The sequence below is a fragment of the Rhinatrema bivittatum genome, chromosome 1 (genome assembly GCF_901001135.1).
Source record: "Rhinatrema bivittatum chromosome 1, aRhiBiv1.1, whole genome shotgun sequence".
Lineage (NCBI taxonomy): Eukaryota > Metazoa > Chordata > Amphibia > Gymnophiona > Rhinatrematidae > Rhinatrema > Rhinatrema bivittatum.
In genome coordinates, this window is record NC_042615.1 from 513,321,085 (window position 1) to 513,336,178 (window position 15,094).

The 15,094-nt window shown below is 45.9% G+C and overlaps 1 protein-coding gene across 1 annotated transcript in view; it reads right to left on the reverse strand.

The window, feature by feature from the left end:
- Positions 1-4,556: 4,556 nt before the first annotated feature.
- Positions 4,557-15,094, reverse strand: part of UXT (ubiquitously expressed prefoldin like chaperone) — a 41,787-nt gene continuing 31,249 nt past the window's right edge. The window contains exon 7 of the mRNA XM_029611946.1: positions 4,557-6,754. Within this exon, the coding sequence (XP_029467806.1) occupies positions 6,692-6,754 (63 nt within the window). The 3' untranslated portion in view covers positions 4,557-6,691. The remainder of the gene's footprint in view (positions 6,755-15,094) is intronic.

Genomic DNA, 15,094 nt, shown 5'->3' on the forward strand with positions numbered 1-15,094 from the left:
CTAACTCAACCCCGAAACACTTTACTTTCTTAGCAACTGCAAGAGAACAACCATCTAATTCTACTTGAAATTCACCATCCCTACACTCTTCAAATACCCTTCCTACTCACAATACCTCAGTTTTTTTCCTTATTCAACACCAGTTTACTAGCTACCATCCAATGCATTATTTCCTTCAAACATATCTGCAAGAACACAGTTGCATCTTTCACAGTCTGATCAATAGGAATCCAAAACTGGATATCGCCCTCGTAAATATATGCTACTACCGCTAACTGAGTAAATAGGTCAGCCAAAGGTCGTAAATAAACGTGAAAACGTAGCAGGAAAAGATATGATCCTTGTGGTACTCCAGTTAGCAATTATACAGATTGGTAGCACTCTTGCCCTTACCTGCACCATCTGTGAACATCCCACAATAAAGGAGGCAAACCAATCTAATACTAACCCATTCAATCCCAATAATCTGCATATCTGTATCAGCAATTCATGATCTACCAAGTCAAATGCATTCGACAAATCTAAAAGGACCAAGAGAATACTGTCTCAATCTAACCACAAAAGAAGGTTGTCATTCGAAGATAGCAACGTGCCTTCAGTATTATATCCAGGTCTAAACCATGACTGTATGTCAGAAAAAACATCTACTTCTTTAAAAAAAAGGTGTTAATTGATTCAAAACAATTTTTTCAATTAACTTGCCCAAAAGAGGCAAATTTAAGATAGGCCTATAATTTTCACATAATGTAACATCAAATTGTGGCTTCTTCACAATAAGCTTTACAATCGAGGTCTTCAATCCAATCGGAAACTTCCCTATCTGCAAAAACCTGTTTACTATCGGGCCGATACAGTAAGACGCGCGGGGAGAGCCGGCGAGCGCCCGCTCACCTGACGCGCGCCCAGGCCACTCTCCTGGGCGCACGATTCAGTAAAGATTTGCAAATTAGGGCCTGCGGTAAAAGGAGGCGCTAGGGACACTAGCGCATCCCTAGCGCCTCCTTTTTGACAGAAGTGGCGGCTGTCAATGGGTTTGACAGCCGACTCTCAATTTTACCGGCGTCAGTTCTCGAACCCGCTGACAGCCACGGGTTCGGAAAACGGACGCCAGCAAAATTGAGCGTCCGTCTTCCAACCCGCGGGCCGCAGGCAGATTTTTAATTTTTTTTTATTTTTGGGGCCTCCGACTTAATATCGCTATGATATTAAGTCGGAGGGTGTACAGAAAAGCTGTTTTTTCTGCTTTTCTGTATACTTTCCCTTTGCCAGTCGAAATTAACTTCTGCCTTTGGGCAGGCGTTAATTTCTGAAAGTAAAATGTGTGGCTTGGCTGCACATTTTACTTTCTGTATCGTGCAGGAATAACTAATAGGCTCATCAACATGCATTTGCATGTTGCGGGCGCTATTAGTTTCAGGGGGTTGGCCGCGCGTTTTTGACGCGCTATTACCCCTTACTGTATAAGGGGTAAAAATAGCGCATAGAAAACATGCGGCCAAACCGGGGCTAAAGGTGCACTCAGCCGAACGCACCATACTGAATCGGCCGTATATCAGATATCCAACCCATATTGTCTTAACATAAACCCTTAATTAAATAAGGTGAAAGGAGTCCAAATAAATTCCCTGATGGCTGCATCTCAGCCAATACACTGCATCTCCACTCCATTTACTAATTTAAATGAATCTGTTTTCCAACCTTCATTTCTGGTTGGTTACCTAATAAATTGTTTTTTTTCATAAACATTTTTGAAAAGGACATACTGTCCAGCACACCTACCCCATCACATAACTTCTCTTTCTTTAGTAAGGAATTCACTATTTTAAAAACCTTTTTTGCTGGACATTCTGTGGACTTAATGTAATTTTAAATTTTCCTTTTCTCTAATAATATAGATTTCTTATACAGATTAGCTTTCATTCTACAACAGTTGTGTATCTTTCTCTCCAGTGGGTACAGAAACAGTGATTTGGGTACATTTGATAGATTCCTTTTATATGGCTAACAGCCCACCCCCTCTGCATCCAGATCTCAGTTTGCAGATGGAGGAGTACCCAGGAGGGCAGCAGTGCTTTAACAGGATTGTATCCTGATCTGTAAGCCAAGTTTCTATAATAAGGAAAGAATCAGACTTTTGGATTAACATAATTTCATAAATAACTGCTGTCTTCTTAGAAATAGATTGCACATTGATGAGAATAAGAGCAAATGCTGTTGACAGTGTGAGCAAATTAACTAGTTTGATAGCGACATGAACAAGAGCTGATCTTAAACGATGATAGATCTTACAATTTGTAATACTATACATAATGTATCTACCTTGACCCATGATAATATGTATACTGTTCTGTTTCTGGGATGCAGTAGCCATCTTCTGATGTTATGGGCTGAGTCCAGGCTTCCAGCAGGGTTCAGAATAATTACCGGCGACACTTGGCGCACAAGAAGGGCAAGCTCCTTTGTGCATGTGACAAGGTAGTATGCCGCTTTAGCATGGAGTGCCTTCGCTGTAATTTATACACAACACCCCCTGTCAGAAGGGGGCGGAGGCATGGCCTGGTAGAGTGGAGTCCAAAGCAGGAGTGGTGGGTTCAGGCAGACATGGGGGTGGGGGGAGAGCGGGAAGTGCTCTGGTGACAAGGCTCAGTCCAGGCACAGGAGGAACAGCAAGGTGGAACCGGCGCAGGTCTTTCTCCTGTGGCATCTTGGGCCGCATTCATGCACATCACCCCCTGATGATCTCAAAAGAGGGGGTGGAATTATGGTCCGGTAGAGTGGAGCCTAAGGCAGGAGTTCAGGCAGATGTCAGGGAGCAGCTCTGTGGTGGCAACGAGGTTGTCCAGGCACAGCAACGTGGAATGCAGGCCGAGATCACCTTTGCTGCCAAGCCATTCCAGGCATCCACCACCCTTCCCAGTAAAGAAATATTTTCTCAAACTTCCCCCATCTCCTCCTTCCCTATGATGACTCCTTGTCCTTGACTTTCTTCAGGCTTAATTTTCCCACTTTTAACCAGTGTCCAAATGGTTTTGTGTGCCTACTGGGTTTGGAAGGCAGGGTGTTAACCCGGTCCCCTCACTCTTATTGTACAGATTCTCAATTTCAATCAAAAAGCCAAGGAGGGATCATCCTCAGCTTTTGGCTCAGGCATTACATTTGATCTTGGAAAAAAAGCCATACTTTGTTTCTAGAAAATGCTGTATTCTTGTACCGAGGTACAAACTTAGGGCAATATTTAACTAAGCATTTTTCCCATAAGACATAAAATGGGGGAAAAGCCTTAGTAAATAAGCTTTTTTTCCCATTCTGTGTCTATGGGAAAAATGCTTAGTAAATGAGGCTCTTGGATTGTAAGCCCTCCGTGGAAGGGCAATACCTGAATGGAATGCACCTGAGCTACCAATGAAGAGGCATGAGGCCTCAAGACCTCTAATCATTACTTTAGCAGGGCAGGGGTCGGCGGGTGCACCATTGTGCACACCGAGCCCGCTCCGAGCCACGCTGCCTTCCCCCCGGGCCTTGGAGGGAACTTCCCTACCCCCCACCCCACCCTTTCCCCCCTATTTTGATGATTTTTTTTTTTTATCACAAAACTTATTTCAGCCCTGGGGCGCGCGATCCCTGGCACAGCAGCAAATATGGCCGCTGTGCCGGGAGCCTGCCCCGCCCCCTCCCCTCCCCTTTTTGCAAGCCCTGGGACTTACACGCGTCCTGGGGCTACGCGCGTCGCCGGGCCTTTTTAAAATAGGCCCGGCGCGCGTAACCCTTTAAAAATCCGGCCCACGGTACCTAAATGTAACTTTTCTTGATTTACTAATGAAAAAGCATGAACTAAATCTAAATAAATAAATAGTGGAAGTCCGCCTGATATTTGAATGTTCTATCATATCTCCCTTTTCACTTGTTTTATAGGGAGAATATTTTGAGTTTAAATCTCTCTGTGTAAGATTTATGCTGCATGTCTGGCACTATTTTAATATTTAGGGTTCACATATAGGCCCAAGGAGATTCCACCAATACACAATTAATAAAACGAACACTGCTGAAGACCAAAAACTGAGCTTTGAAAAACAGTGTGATCTTTTGACTCAATAAATTAATTAAGCTACTCAAACATACAAAAATACACAATATTTCAAGACACTGCTCCTGCTTAAAAGGAAATGGAATGCTGTTTTCTGCCAGAAAATCCATAAATCTGGTATCAGCATGTGTGGATGCATTGCAGCTCACTATCTGAGGCATTTAGTTTTGACCTCCCTTACATACAGCCCACTCTGTAGTCCTCCGTGAATAACCTATTGCCCACTGAATAATCCTTACAGAGTGACCTATAGCTCACGGTGCAGTGAACAAGTGATGGTCCCATTTGCAGTCCCCAAGCTGTGCTGTGTTTGTTTCATGGGTGTTGCTTTTCTTCACCACCCACAGCTGAACCAAAAATAAACATTTGGAAACAAAAATAAAATGTGGGGCTTTTTTTTCTGCACGCGCACATACACGCACACTCATACCCTCTTTTTCTTTACAGTTCAAAAAAATTTTTAAATTTCAAATATTTTTAAAACTTTATTCACACTTGTATTCAGATGCAGTATTGTGAACAGTGAAAGAGTCAGCTGTTTGGGGAATTTAATTTTCAGCACTATGCATGCACAGGTGTCTGACTATTCCTGTCTTGTGTGAAAAGGGCTGCTTGCACTTTGTGTGGGCCTTAAGGAGATGTTTTCCTGGCCTGGAAATGTAGCAAAGGTCCAAGTCAGTAAGTGGGATTTATGGCACAACTTGAGGAACGGCAAAGAAAACAAAGAGGGATTCATTTTTTTTTTCAAGTCACTCATTTATAGAGAAGGATCCAGAGACAGAGCCAGGAGTGAACAGTGAGGGAGAGGGATGGGGAGTGTGTGTGTGTGTTTGTAAGAAGCAAAGATGAATAGTGAGAAACATTCACATATAGCTTTCAAGTCTAAGCTCCTCTTTGAAGCTCCCTATACAAGGTCTCCCTTTCTCTCTTGCTGTCCTTTCTTCCCACACTAGCACCAATCGTTCACAGAGAGACCGCAGGAAGCCTGCGAGACAGAGAAAAGCCCCAGGTCACAGCACAAGGATGACCTCGAAGGACTGCACGATACCTGTCCACTCCCAATAATGAGCACTTGTATTGGAGGTGGGACATCAAAGCAGGAGAGAAACAAAGACACTACAACAAATATCATTGTCATGCTAATAAAGCTTTCAGAATCTGAGAGGTATCACTGCCATCTCGTATACAAGACACTTTGCTCTTTCTAACCAGGTGCTGCACCATTCTAACTCTGCTTAAGGGTTTTGGGAATTTTGCTGGAGATTTAGATGCATCAGGTAGACCCTCAGATGCTAAAAATGACAAAAGAGAGTCCAGAAAACCATAGAAAGTCGAGGGGGCTGAAAATGTCACAGGAGTATCCAGAAAAATGCAGATACTGAAAATGGCAAAGGAACTTTGACGTTTTCAGCCCTTGCATTCTGCTGGAGATTCCAGCAAAATACAGAATGCAGCAGCTAATTGTCTGATTTTGAAGCATATGAGCTCTTTCTATTTCAACATTTCCCTCTGCCAACCTTCAGAAGGACAGCTGTCAAAACATAATTCCACAGTATGAAGTGGCCCACTTGTGCACACAAAATGGCTACACTGTCTGCTACAAAATACACAAAGGCTCTCTTATTAACTGTAGTCCATACCATGGGCTTCATTCTTTCTCTAACCCATATATGCAGCCACAGTCAAAGGGTTTTGGGTTGATGCACAAGTCAAAGGTCAAAGGCCTTGGGGAGGATGGGAGAGAGTTGAGTGATGCCGTCATGCGACGACACCTTGTAGCTATGCAAGCAGCAGCTCTGAGAGAGCTGCAGCCTGCTCTCTGGGTCACATTAAGGCACTGCAGGCCTGTGCCTCTGAGCTGGGAACACATAGGGAATCTGAGAATAGTCCTTGCCTTGTGAGCCTCAAAAGGTGGGGGGGGACGGGACAGGGGGAATTGAGACTGGTTTGGGCTTTTCTTTTCATTTCTTCTTGCCTCTTTGGGAAGTAGGAACCAAGCTCTCTCAATGGAGGAGCGGCTGGTAGCTGGTGTCGCCATGGTAACCTGACCTCTGGCAGGAAAGCGTTACCAAGGCAATGAGAAGCTGAATATCTCCATCCCAGTAACTAGGCATGCAGATACAGGAAGAGAGAGAAATATGAAAGAAAAAAAAAAAAAAGCAAGAGCCATGCAGAAGAAAAAGGTGGATACTATGAAAATTAGAGAAACAGGAGACAGAAAGACAGAAATGGAGGAAGAGGAGAGAAAAAAATGAGTCAAAAAAGCTGGAGAAAAGAGAAGGAAAAGAAAGAGATAACACGTATAGGTTATAGTTTTTATCTATTGCCAGGAAAGTCACATCAGCTTTTTATCCCAGACTGAAGCAGAAAATTTGAAGCATTGGTTTAGCACTTTATCAGCATTTCACTCAGGAAGTCTATGGAGAAGGGCAGTAGCTCCTTGATCAATCCTACTCCATCGCTGTACCCATAATGAAGACCGATATCATCCTTGACCCAATTGTGGCGGTAGGGGCAGGAACGCTCATCTCTAGCTCCAGCTGCACAGGGGTACCCTGTCCAAAGATTGCCACTATGCCAGAAGGACAATTTCTCTCATTTGGCAGATCAGAAAATGTTTTGGTGCGTTTCCTCTGGGAGATCACTCAGGCTCTGTAGTTCCCGCAGACCCTGGAGGCAGGGGGAGAAGGAGGTGGGAGGGAGAGAAAATATTAAAGCAAAAGAAAAATAGCCAAAGTAAATGAGCAGAGGGTAAAAAGATAAGTTACAGGGTCAGCGAGAGAGGAAGAGAAGATAAAATTACTATACAGAAACACTGTGAATTCACTTCAACTTTATATTATTGAAAAATATTCATCCAGCTACTTTATTTCACCCTTCCTGATAAAAGACTGCTGCATCCCTCACAAGGTTCCTAACTATTCCTTTGCATTGTAATCACCCTCTTTATAAAGCTCTATTTGTTGTAACACCCTGAGGACTATGTACTAAAGGTTTTCTCCCAATTTGTCTTAATGGGAAAAGGGCTTAGTAGAAAAAGCAAGTTTGTTTACTATAAACTGTGCTTTCCATAGATAGCAGGATGAATAAGCCATGATCTGTGGGCAATGTCATCTGGTTGCATGGAACAGACCTGCTCTCCAAGCTAGTATAGCTTTTAGCTCTACTGCACATGTGCAAGAGTTCCAATGTGGGCGTTACCCCTGAGCCGCCTCAATCTATTTCAGAGCTAACTATGTCTTCCTCATGTGTAGAGAGATGGACTCTGGCCCAGTGGGTTTATGCTCCCTTACCAGCAGATGGAGACAGAGCAAGCTGACATCACAGTGGCGAGATCTTGTCTGCTTCTCTCGCAGGAGGTTGATGAGTCTGGAGGGAATTCCAGAGCGGTTATGGAGCCTGCTGCCACCTTTTTAGCAGACGCAGGCTGTGATTTGGTCTGGACCTCGGGCAGTGGAGTGGCTTCGGTGATAACAGCCAGGCATTACCTCTGGTTGCAAAATTGGTCAGCTGACAGCTTCCAAAGCCAGTCTTACCAAGATGCCCTTTAAAGGCTCTCTCTTGTTTGGGAGCAAGTTGGAGAAACTGGCCAGTAAGTGGGGCAAATCTCCAGAACCTTGGTTGCCGGAGTATAAGAAACAGTTACAGCACCCCTTTGGTATGAGGGGTCGTTTCCAGGGTTCCAAGCGTTTTCGTCCTCAGAGGGACGACCTTTTATCAGTCTTGGCCTTTTGGTTGGGCTCAGTCCTTTCGTCCCCAGACGCCCAAGAGAGGAGCAGGCTCGGGTGGTGGAATTTCCTGAGTTTCCCAATGAAAGTTTTCCAACCCACCTTCTGGAACAGGAAATAGGGGGATGTCTCGCTCTTTCTTTTATCGGAGGTGGGTCGAGATCACATCAGACCAGTGGGTTCTAGAAGAGATACACGAAGGGAATGCACTAGAATTTCTCGAGACGTGTTCATAGTTTCCCTTTGCCACTCCCCACCGAAGAAGCAGGCAGTGGAGTTCACGCTTCCAAGGCTCTTCCGACTGAGGGCCATGGTTCCGGTGCCTATGTCTCAAGAAAGTATGGGGCGATATTCCATTTATTTTATTGTGCCCAAGCAGGAGGGCTCCTTTTGTCCCATCTTGGGTCTCAAGAGGGTCAACCGTCACTTGAAGGTGACTCATTTTCGAATGGAAACCTTATGCTCGGCAATGACGACGTGCAGTTGGGGGAATTTCTGACCTCCTTGGATCTGTCAGAAGCTTACCTTCATATTCCCATCTGAATAGAACACAAACACTTTCTACGCTTTGCAGTGGTGGGGCACCATTATCAGTTTTGGGTGCTGCCTTTTGGTCTAGCCACCACTCTCAGAACATTTTCCAAGATTATGGTGGTGGTAGGGGCGGCCTTCCGAAAAGAAGGAATCCTGGCATACCTGTATTTGGATGACTGGCTGATTCGAGCCAAGTCTCAGGAAGAGAGGCACCTGGTAACACACAAGGTGATTTCCTTAGTGCAGGAACTCGGTTGGGTGGTGAACCTGACCAAGAGCAATCTTCAACCTTCACAGTCTTTGGAGTATCTGGGATCTGGTTGACACAGGACAGGACAGAGTTTTCCTACTGGAAGTTCAGATCCAGAAATTGATATCTCAAGAGCATCAGTTGATGAACACCATAAACGTGTTAGTATGGTCCTCCCTACAGGTACTCTGTTTGATGGCAGTTACCCTGGAAGTGATGCCAGGGGCAAGGGCGCATTTGTCTTCTTCAGTGCTCTCTGCTATCTTATTGGAACCCACAGTCTCAGGATTATGTGGTTCGACTTCAGTAGTGGCTGCAAGAGGATCATCTGAGAAAAGGAGTTCCCTTGTCCTCTCCAGCCTGGTTGGTACTCACAACAGATGCGAGTCTTCACCATTGGGGGGCTCACTGGCTGGAGTTAACAGCCCAGGGGTGCTGAAATGCTGAAGAGTCCTGCAGGAACATCAATCCCCTGGAGGCCTGGGTGGTACAGCTGGCATGCTTGTAGTTCAGGCACAGGCTGCGGAATCAAGCAATTTGCATGATAACAGACAATGCGACGGTGGCCTATATCAATTGCCAGGGAGGAACCAAGAGCCAGTAAGTGTTGCAGGAAATAGATCAGCTGATGGAATGGGTGGAAGGTCGTCTGCAGATTTCGGCTTCTCACATTGTAAGAAAAGACAACGTAAAAGTGAACTTTCTCAACAGGAAGAGTCTGGACCCAGGAGAGTGGGTGTTGGCAGCAGAGGCATTTCAGCTGATCACTGGGGCCTTCCATTCAAAGAAGTGACGACTTCTTGAATTGCGAAGATTCCTCGCTTCTACAGTCGCAGGAGAGATCCATGGTCCCTGGGAATAGATGCTCTCATACAAGTCTGGCCAGAAGACAAATTGCTTTATGCCTTTCCTCCGTGGCCCTTGCTGGGCAGGATAATTTGCAACATTGAAGGCCACAGGGGGCTAGTACTCCTGGTGGCACCAGACTGGCCCAGGCATCCGTGGTATGTGGATTTACGATGACTCCTGGTGGAGGTCCCCCTTTGACTTCCGCCACACATGGATCTGCTTCAGCAGGGACCAGTTCTTCACGAGGATCCAACTCGATTCTGTCTTACGGTTTGGCTTTTGAGAAGGCTCAGCTGTTAAAGAGTGGTTATTCCTCTGTGGCGATTACCACTTTACTCCGCACTCACAAGTTCTCCACTTCCTTGGCTTATGTGTGGGTTTGGAGAGTTTTTGAGGCCTGGTGTGAGGATCAGTGTGTTCTTCCTCATTCAGTTAAGATCACTCTCATTCTGGATTTTTTGCAGGATGGATTAAATAAAGGCTTGGCCCTTAATTCTTTGAAGGTGCAGGTTGTGGCTCTTGCCTGTTTCAGAGACCTCGTGAATGATGTTTCCTTGTTGTCTCGTTTTTTTGAAGGGAGTGAAGCACCTTAGGCCTCCCTTGCAGTTACCGGTTCCATTGTGGAATCTTGATTTGGTGTTGGACATTTTGGCGGGCCCTATGTTCAGACCACTGCATAGCCTTTCGTTACAATTGTTGACTTTGAAGACTGTGTTCCTGGTGGCTGTGTGTTTGGCGCATCGGATTTCTGAGTTGCAGGCCTTGCCTTGCCGGGAGCCGTTCCTTTGGGTGACTTCAGGGGCGTTACAGCTGCATACTGTTCCATCCTTCTTCCCAAGGTAGTCTCGGACTTTCATTTGAATCAGTCCATCTCCTTGCCATCCATGAATAAGGTCAGGGATGCAGAGGAGTTTCGCCTTTTGCGCTCCTTGGATTTTAAGCATCTTGTCGGGCGGTATTTAGAGGTCTCAGAGTCTTTTCGAAAGATGGATCGCCTGTTTGTTCTCAATGGCAGGAGTAAGCAGGGCGTTCTGGCTTCACGGGCTACTGTAGCTCGTTGGATTAAGGAGGTGGACATGGCCGCTTATGTGGTTGCTGGAAAGCTGTTCCCTACTCAGGTTAGGGCTCATTCCACTAGGGTGGAAGTCAATCTGTTATCTTCTGTTGATATCTACTCAGCTGCGACATGGTCCTCCTTACACACTTTTTCCAGGTTTTATTGTCTGGATGTGCAGAGGCCAGGGCGGATGCAGTGTGGTGTTGACTGGACCGTGGCCAGCCTCCAACCCTGTTGGGGAGTAACTTTGGTACATCCATCTGTTTACATTTTAGGAAATGGAGAAATTATTTACCTGATAATTTAGTTTTCCTTAGTGTAGACAGATGGACTCAGCTTCCTGCCCTCGGCTGCCGCATGAGTGTGTCAATTGTTCTCCTGTGGTGCTCTGGGTCCCAAGGGATTACTGGTAAGTATTCACCCAGTCCCTAGCTTGGGGTACCTAGAATCTGTGAGTTCAGTGTTTATGGCTGGTTGAGTATAGTTCTGTTTTTAATCAAGCTTTTTGCTAGTCTGTCCATAGTTGCTTTTGAAGAGAATACTAGCAGGCTGGGGTCACTGCAGGGTTATATATATTGTGATGTCAGCTTGCTCTGTCTCCATCTGCTGGCAGGGGAGCATAAATCCACTGGTCCTGAGACCATCTGTCAACACTAAGGAAAACAACATTATCAGGTATGTAATTTCTCCAGTATGGTCGACTCTCCAGGGAGGAGGGCAGGCTTCTCATTGCTAATTGATCCTGCTACAATATCTATGGAAAACACTGATTATGGTAAATAAACTTGCTTTTTCCATTGATAAGCAGGCTGAATTAACCATGATCTGTGGGGAGTCCCACTGAGGGTGGCAGTGGAGCATTTACTTAATAAGCAATCAGGACTCCACCCTGGAAAATAGATTACTAACAGGTCGATACAGTTATGCCGCGTTAGAAAGAGTGCGGCAGTGCCAGGCGCACCCTCGTTCCCCGCACGCACAGTTCTCTTCACCTACCGCTCGATACTCTCTTCAAATTGCATGCAAATGCATGCCATGTCTGCGAAGCGTTAGGCGAAGGTTAGGCCCGCGTAACCCATTTTACTGTATAGAGCGCCTATACAGTATCCTGGGTGCGCGGGCCTAACGCTTCACGGCCACGCTGGTATCTGTCATTTCAAATGTCATTTCAAATGACATTTGAAATGACAGGTACCAGGAAGTGGACAGTTATGTTCTCCGATGCTCGGCAAACTTTCCCCCAGCCCCCGCTCACCTGCCCTGGCCGCGTCCGGTCTCCGGTCCTATCCAGTCCTATCCCCTCCTTCTGAAGCAAAAAAAAAAAAAAAAAACCGAAAAAGTAGCAAGAGAGCGAGGGGAGAGATGGGCAATCCTACGCTTGGGCCTGCCAGTCCCTTGTCCTCTCCTCCCGAAGTAGGGCGCGAAAAGCAGCCTTGCTCCGGGAGGAGGGGGCAGTTTAAAGCAACGAAGCGACTTACTTTTGCAGCCCCCCTCTCCGGACATCGGCGACGACCGCGGCTCCAGCCTCCAGCTGTCAGACAGACGCATCGCACGTGGGAAAGCGGCCCCTATGCGTGCAATTGGCTGCTCAAGACGTGACGTCACGACGTTTGGCGTCACGGCATGTGACGTCACGTCTTGAGCAGCCAATTGCACGCATAGGGGCCGCTTTCCCACGTGCGATGCGTCTGTCTGACAGCTGGAGGCAGGAGCCGCGGTCGTCGCCGATGTCCGGAGGGGGGGGCTGCAAAAGTAAGTCACTTCGTCGCTTTAAACTGCCCCCCCCTCCTCCCGGAGCAAGGCTGCTTTTCATGCCCTGCTTTGGGAGGAGAGGAGAAGAGACTAGCAGGCCCGAGCCTAGGATTGCCCGGTCATCGTCGCTGATGTCCGGAGGGGGGCTGCAAAAGTAAGTCGCTTTGTCGCTTTAAACTGCCCCCTCCTCCCGGAGCAAGGCTGCTTTTCGCGCCCTGCTTCGGGAGGAGAGGACAAGGGACTGGCATGCCCGAGCGTAGGATTGCCCATCTCTCCCCTCGCTCTCTTGCTACTTTTTTTTCGGGTTTTTTTTTTTTCCTTCGGGAGGAGGGGACAGGACTGGGGCTGCACCGGAGACCGGACGCGCCAGGGCAGGTGAGCGGGGGCTGGGGGAAAGTTTGCCGCCTACCCTTACCCCTGCCTCTAACGCAGGGGTAAGGGTAGGCGGTAAGTTAGCAGGGTAAGTGCGCGGCAAAACGGCAGTGTAAAAAAGCGATAGTCGGGGCGCGCGTTACTGTATGGGAGGGAATAGCTAATTCGCTCGTTTACATTTAATATACATGCCGCGTGCGGAAGGGGTTACCCGGGGATTTTAAGAGGCGGTAGGGATGAGTTAAAGGGGATAGTGTATCGCGGGAAGGGCTAAAGCGGCCGGAAAGTGAGTAGAAGGCGAGTTAGGAGCAGGGTAACCGCGGCCGCACTTTACTGTATCGATCTGTGTGAAAGTAAATGGTGCAGTACTGCCTTTCTCACTGCACTGTCAGAAAATGCAAGACTGTTTTGGCAGCAGTGAGAAGTGAAAGTATGCACAGATGACCACGTGGCAGCTTTGCATATCTCTAAATATATCACTAAATAAATAGTGATTCATTTTATGTCATATTTTTGATTACGTGTCAGTTTTATAAGTATTGTATGTGAAATCCCAATGTTCTGTTTTAAAAATTGTGAATGTTATACTGTAACCTGCCCTGAATGTGGGAAGGACGAGCTAAAAATGCCTTAAATAAATAAATAAATAAACAAATGAATGAACGAACGAATGAATGAATGATACTTCTCAAATGTGGACAATCGAGGAGTTCATAGCTCATACTTGAGCTTTAATAGGATTATTTAGATCCAATCCTGAAGTAGAGTAACAGTGTTGATTGCAGTCCGATATCCAGTTAAAGTTAATTTTACCACTGCATTGCCAAGTCTATTTGGATCATGAGAAACAAACAGTTGGAATGTTTGGCGGTGAGGTCAAGTCCTGTGCTTTATAAGTAGGCGAGTGCCCTCTTGCAAGCCAGAGCGTGAAGAGATTTTTTCCCCTCATAAGCATGTGGATGGGGAAACAATTTTGGAAGTACAATTGCCTGATCGACATGAAATGCACAGACAATCTTTGGAAGGAATTTAGGATGTGTGTGAAGAACCACTTTATTGTAAAAAAAATTGCAGATAAGGAGGGTAGTGTACGAGTAATTTTAGCTCTCTAATTCTGTGAGCAGAGGTGATAGTGACCAAAAAGATTACTTTCCAGGTTAGGTGTTTAAGAAAAGCCTTGTTCAGTGGTTCGAAGGGTGATCTCATCAGATGAGTGAGAACTATATTAAGATTCCAACATACTGCTGGTTTCATTTTCAAAAAAACCCTTCAGAAATTTCAATACCAAAGGATGAGTTGAGACAGGCCTGATGCCCACTAAAGTATGATAGACGGCAAGTGGATTTAAAGTGTACGCTAACGGAAGACGTAGCTAGGCCAGTAGGTGATGGAGGTAAGATAAGACATGTCGAGGCTCGCATGAGAATGGATTCAACGCATTCTGTGAGAACCACCGAGACTATCTCTGGCATTTAAAGGCATAATTACATCTAGAAGGAGAACTCTCGCTGAGAGAACAATGTCTTCTACTTCTTTCAGTAGTAATAAGTCTGCAATCACTTTGCGCTCAACATCCATGTCAGACTGAGGGCTGGCAGAGTTGAATGGAAAAGCCAACTACCTTTTTCCATGAGCAGGAAGGAGTGTGACCCTAGAGGAACAGGAGGCTGCAACAATAGCTGTACTAGATACATGTACCAGACTTGTCTGGGCCATGCTGGGTCTATAAGAATCATTTGAGCATAGTCTTGAATAAGCTTTTGTACCATCTTTGCAATAAGTGATAGAGGTAGAAAAGTATACATGAACTTGGACTTCTAATTCTAGAAGAAAAGCGTCTTGAGCAATTCTGAGAGGACTTGGAAGAATGAAGAAAAATTTAATTTTTGATTGTATTCTGATGCAAAGAGAAAGACTGTTGGCTGACCCCCATAATCTGAAAAGCCTGTTTGCTATGGATTGATTGCGAGATCACTTGTACAGACAAAACACCCTGCTGAGTGGTCAGCCAGCATGTTGGATAGTCTGGGAAAACATGTGGTTTGAAGCACTGCCTGATGGTCAATTTCCCATTGCTGTATTTGGAGTGTTTGACACAATATTCAGGAGTTCATTCTGCCCTATTTGTTTACATAAAACATGGTACTTGATTGTTTGTTTGAATCAGAATTATTTTCCCTCTGAGCAGGTGTGAGAATGTAATGTACACATTCTTAATGGCTCCGAGTTTGAGAAGACTGATTTGTAGTAGATGTTTCTGTGGGGACCAGGTACCCTGGATCTGACAGAACTGAGTGCGAGTGCTCCAGTCTACCGTTGAGGTGACAGTTGCCAGAGTTATCTGATTGGGAAGAAGATGGAGGTGAGCTCCATCAGTGAGCAGATGGGGTTGCATCCATCACTTGAGCTCCTCTTTCTTTTCCACTGCAATGTTGACCATTGTATACAATGGCTGAAGTAGCTGATTC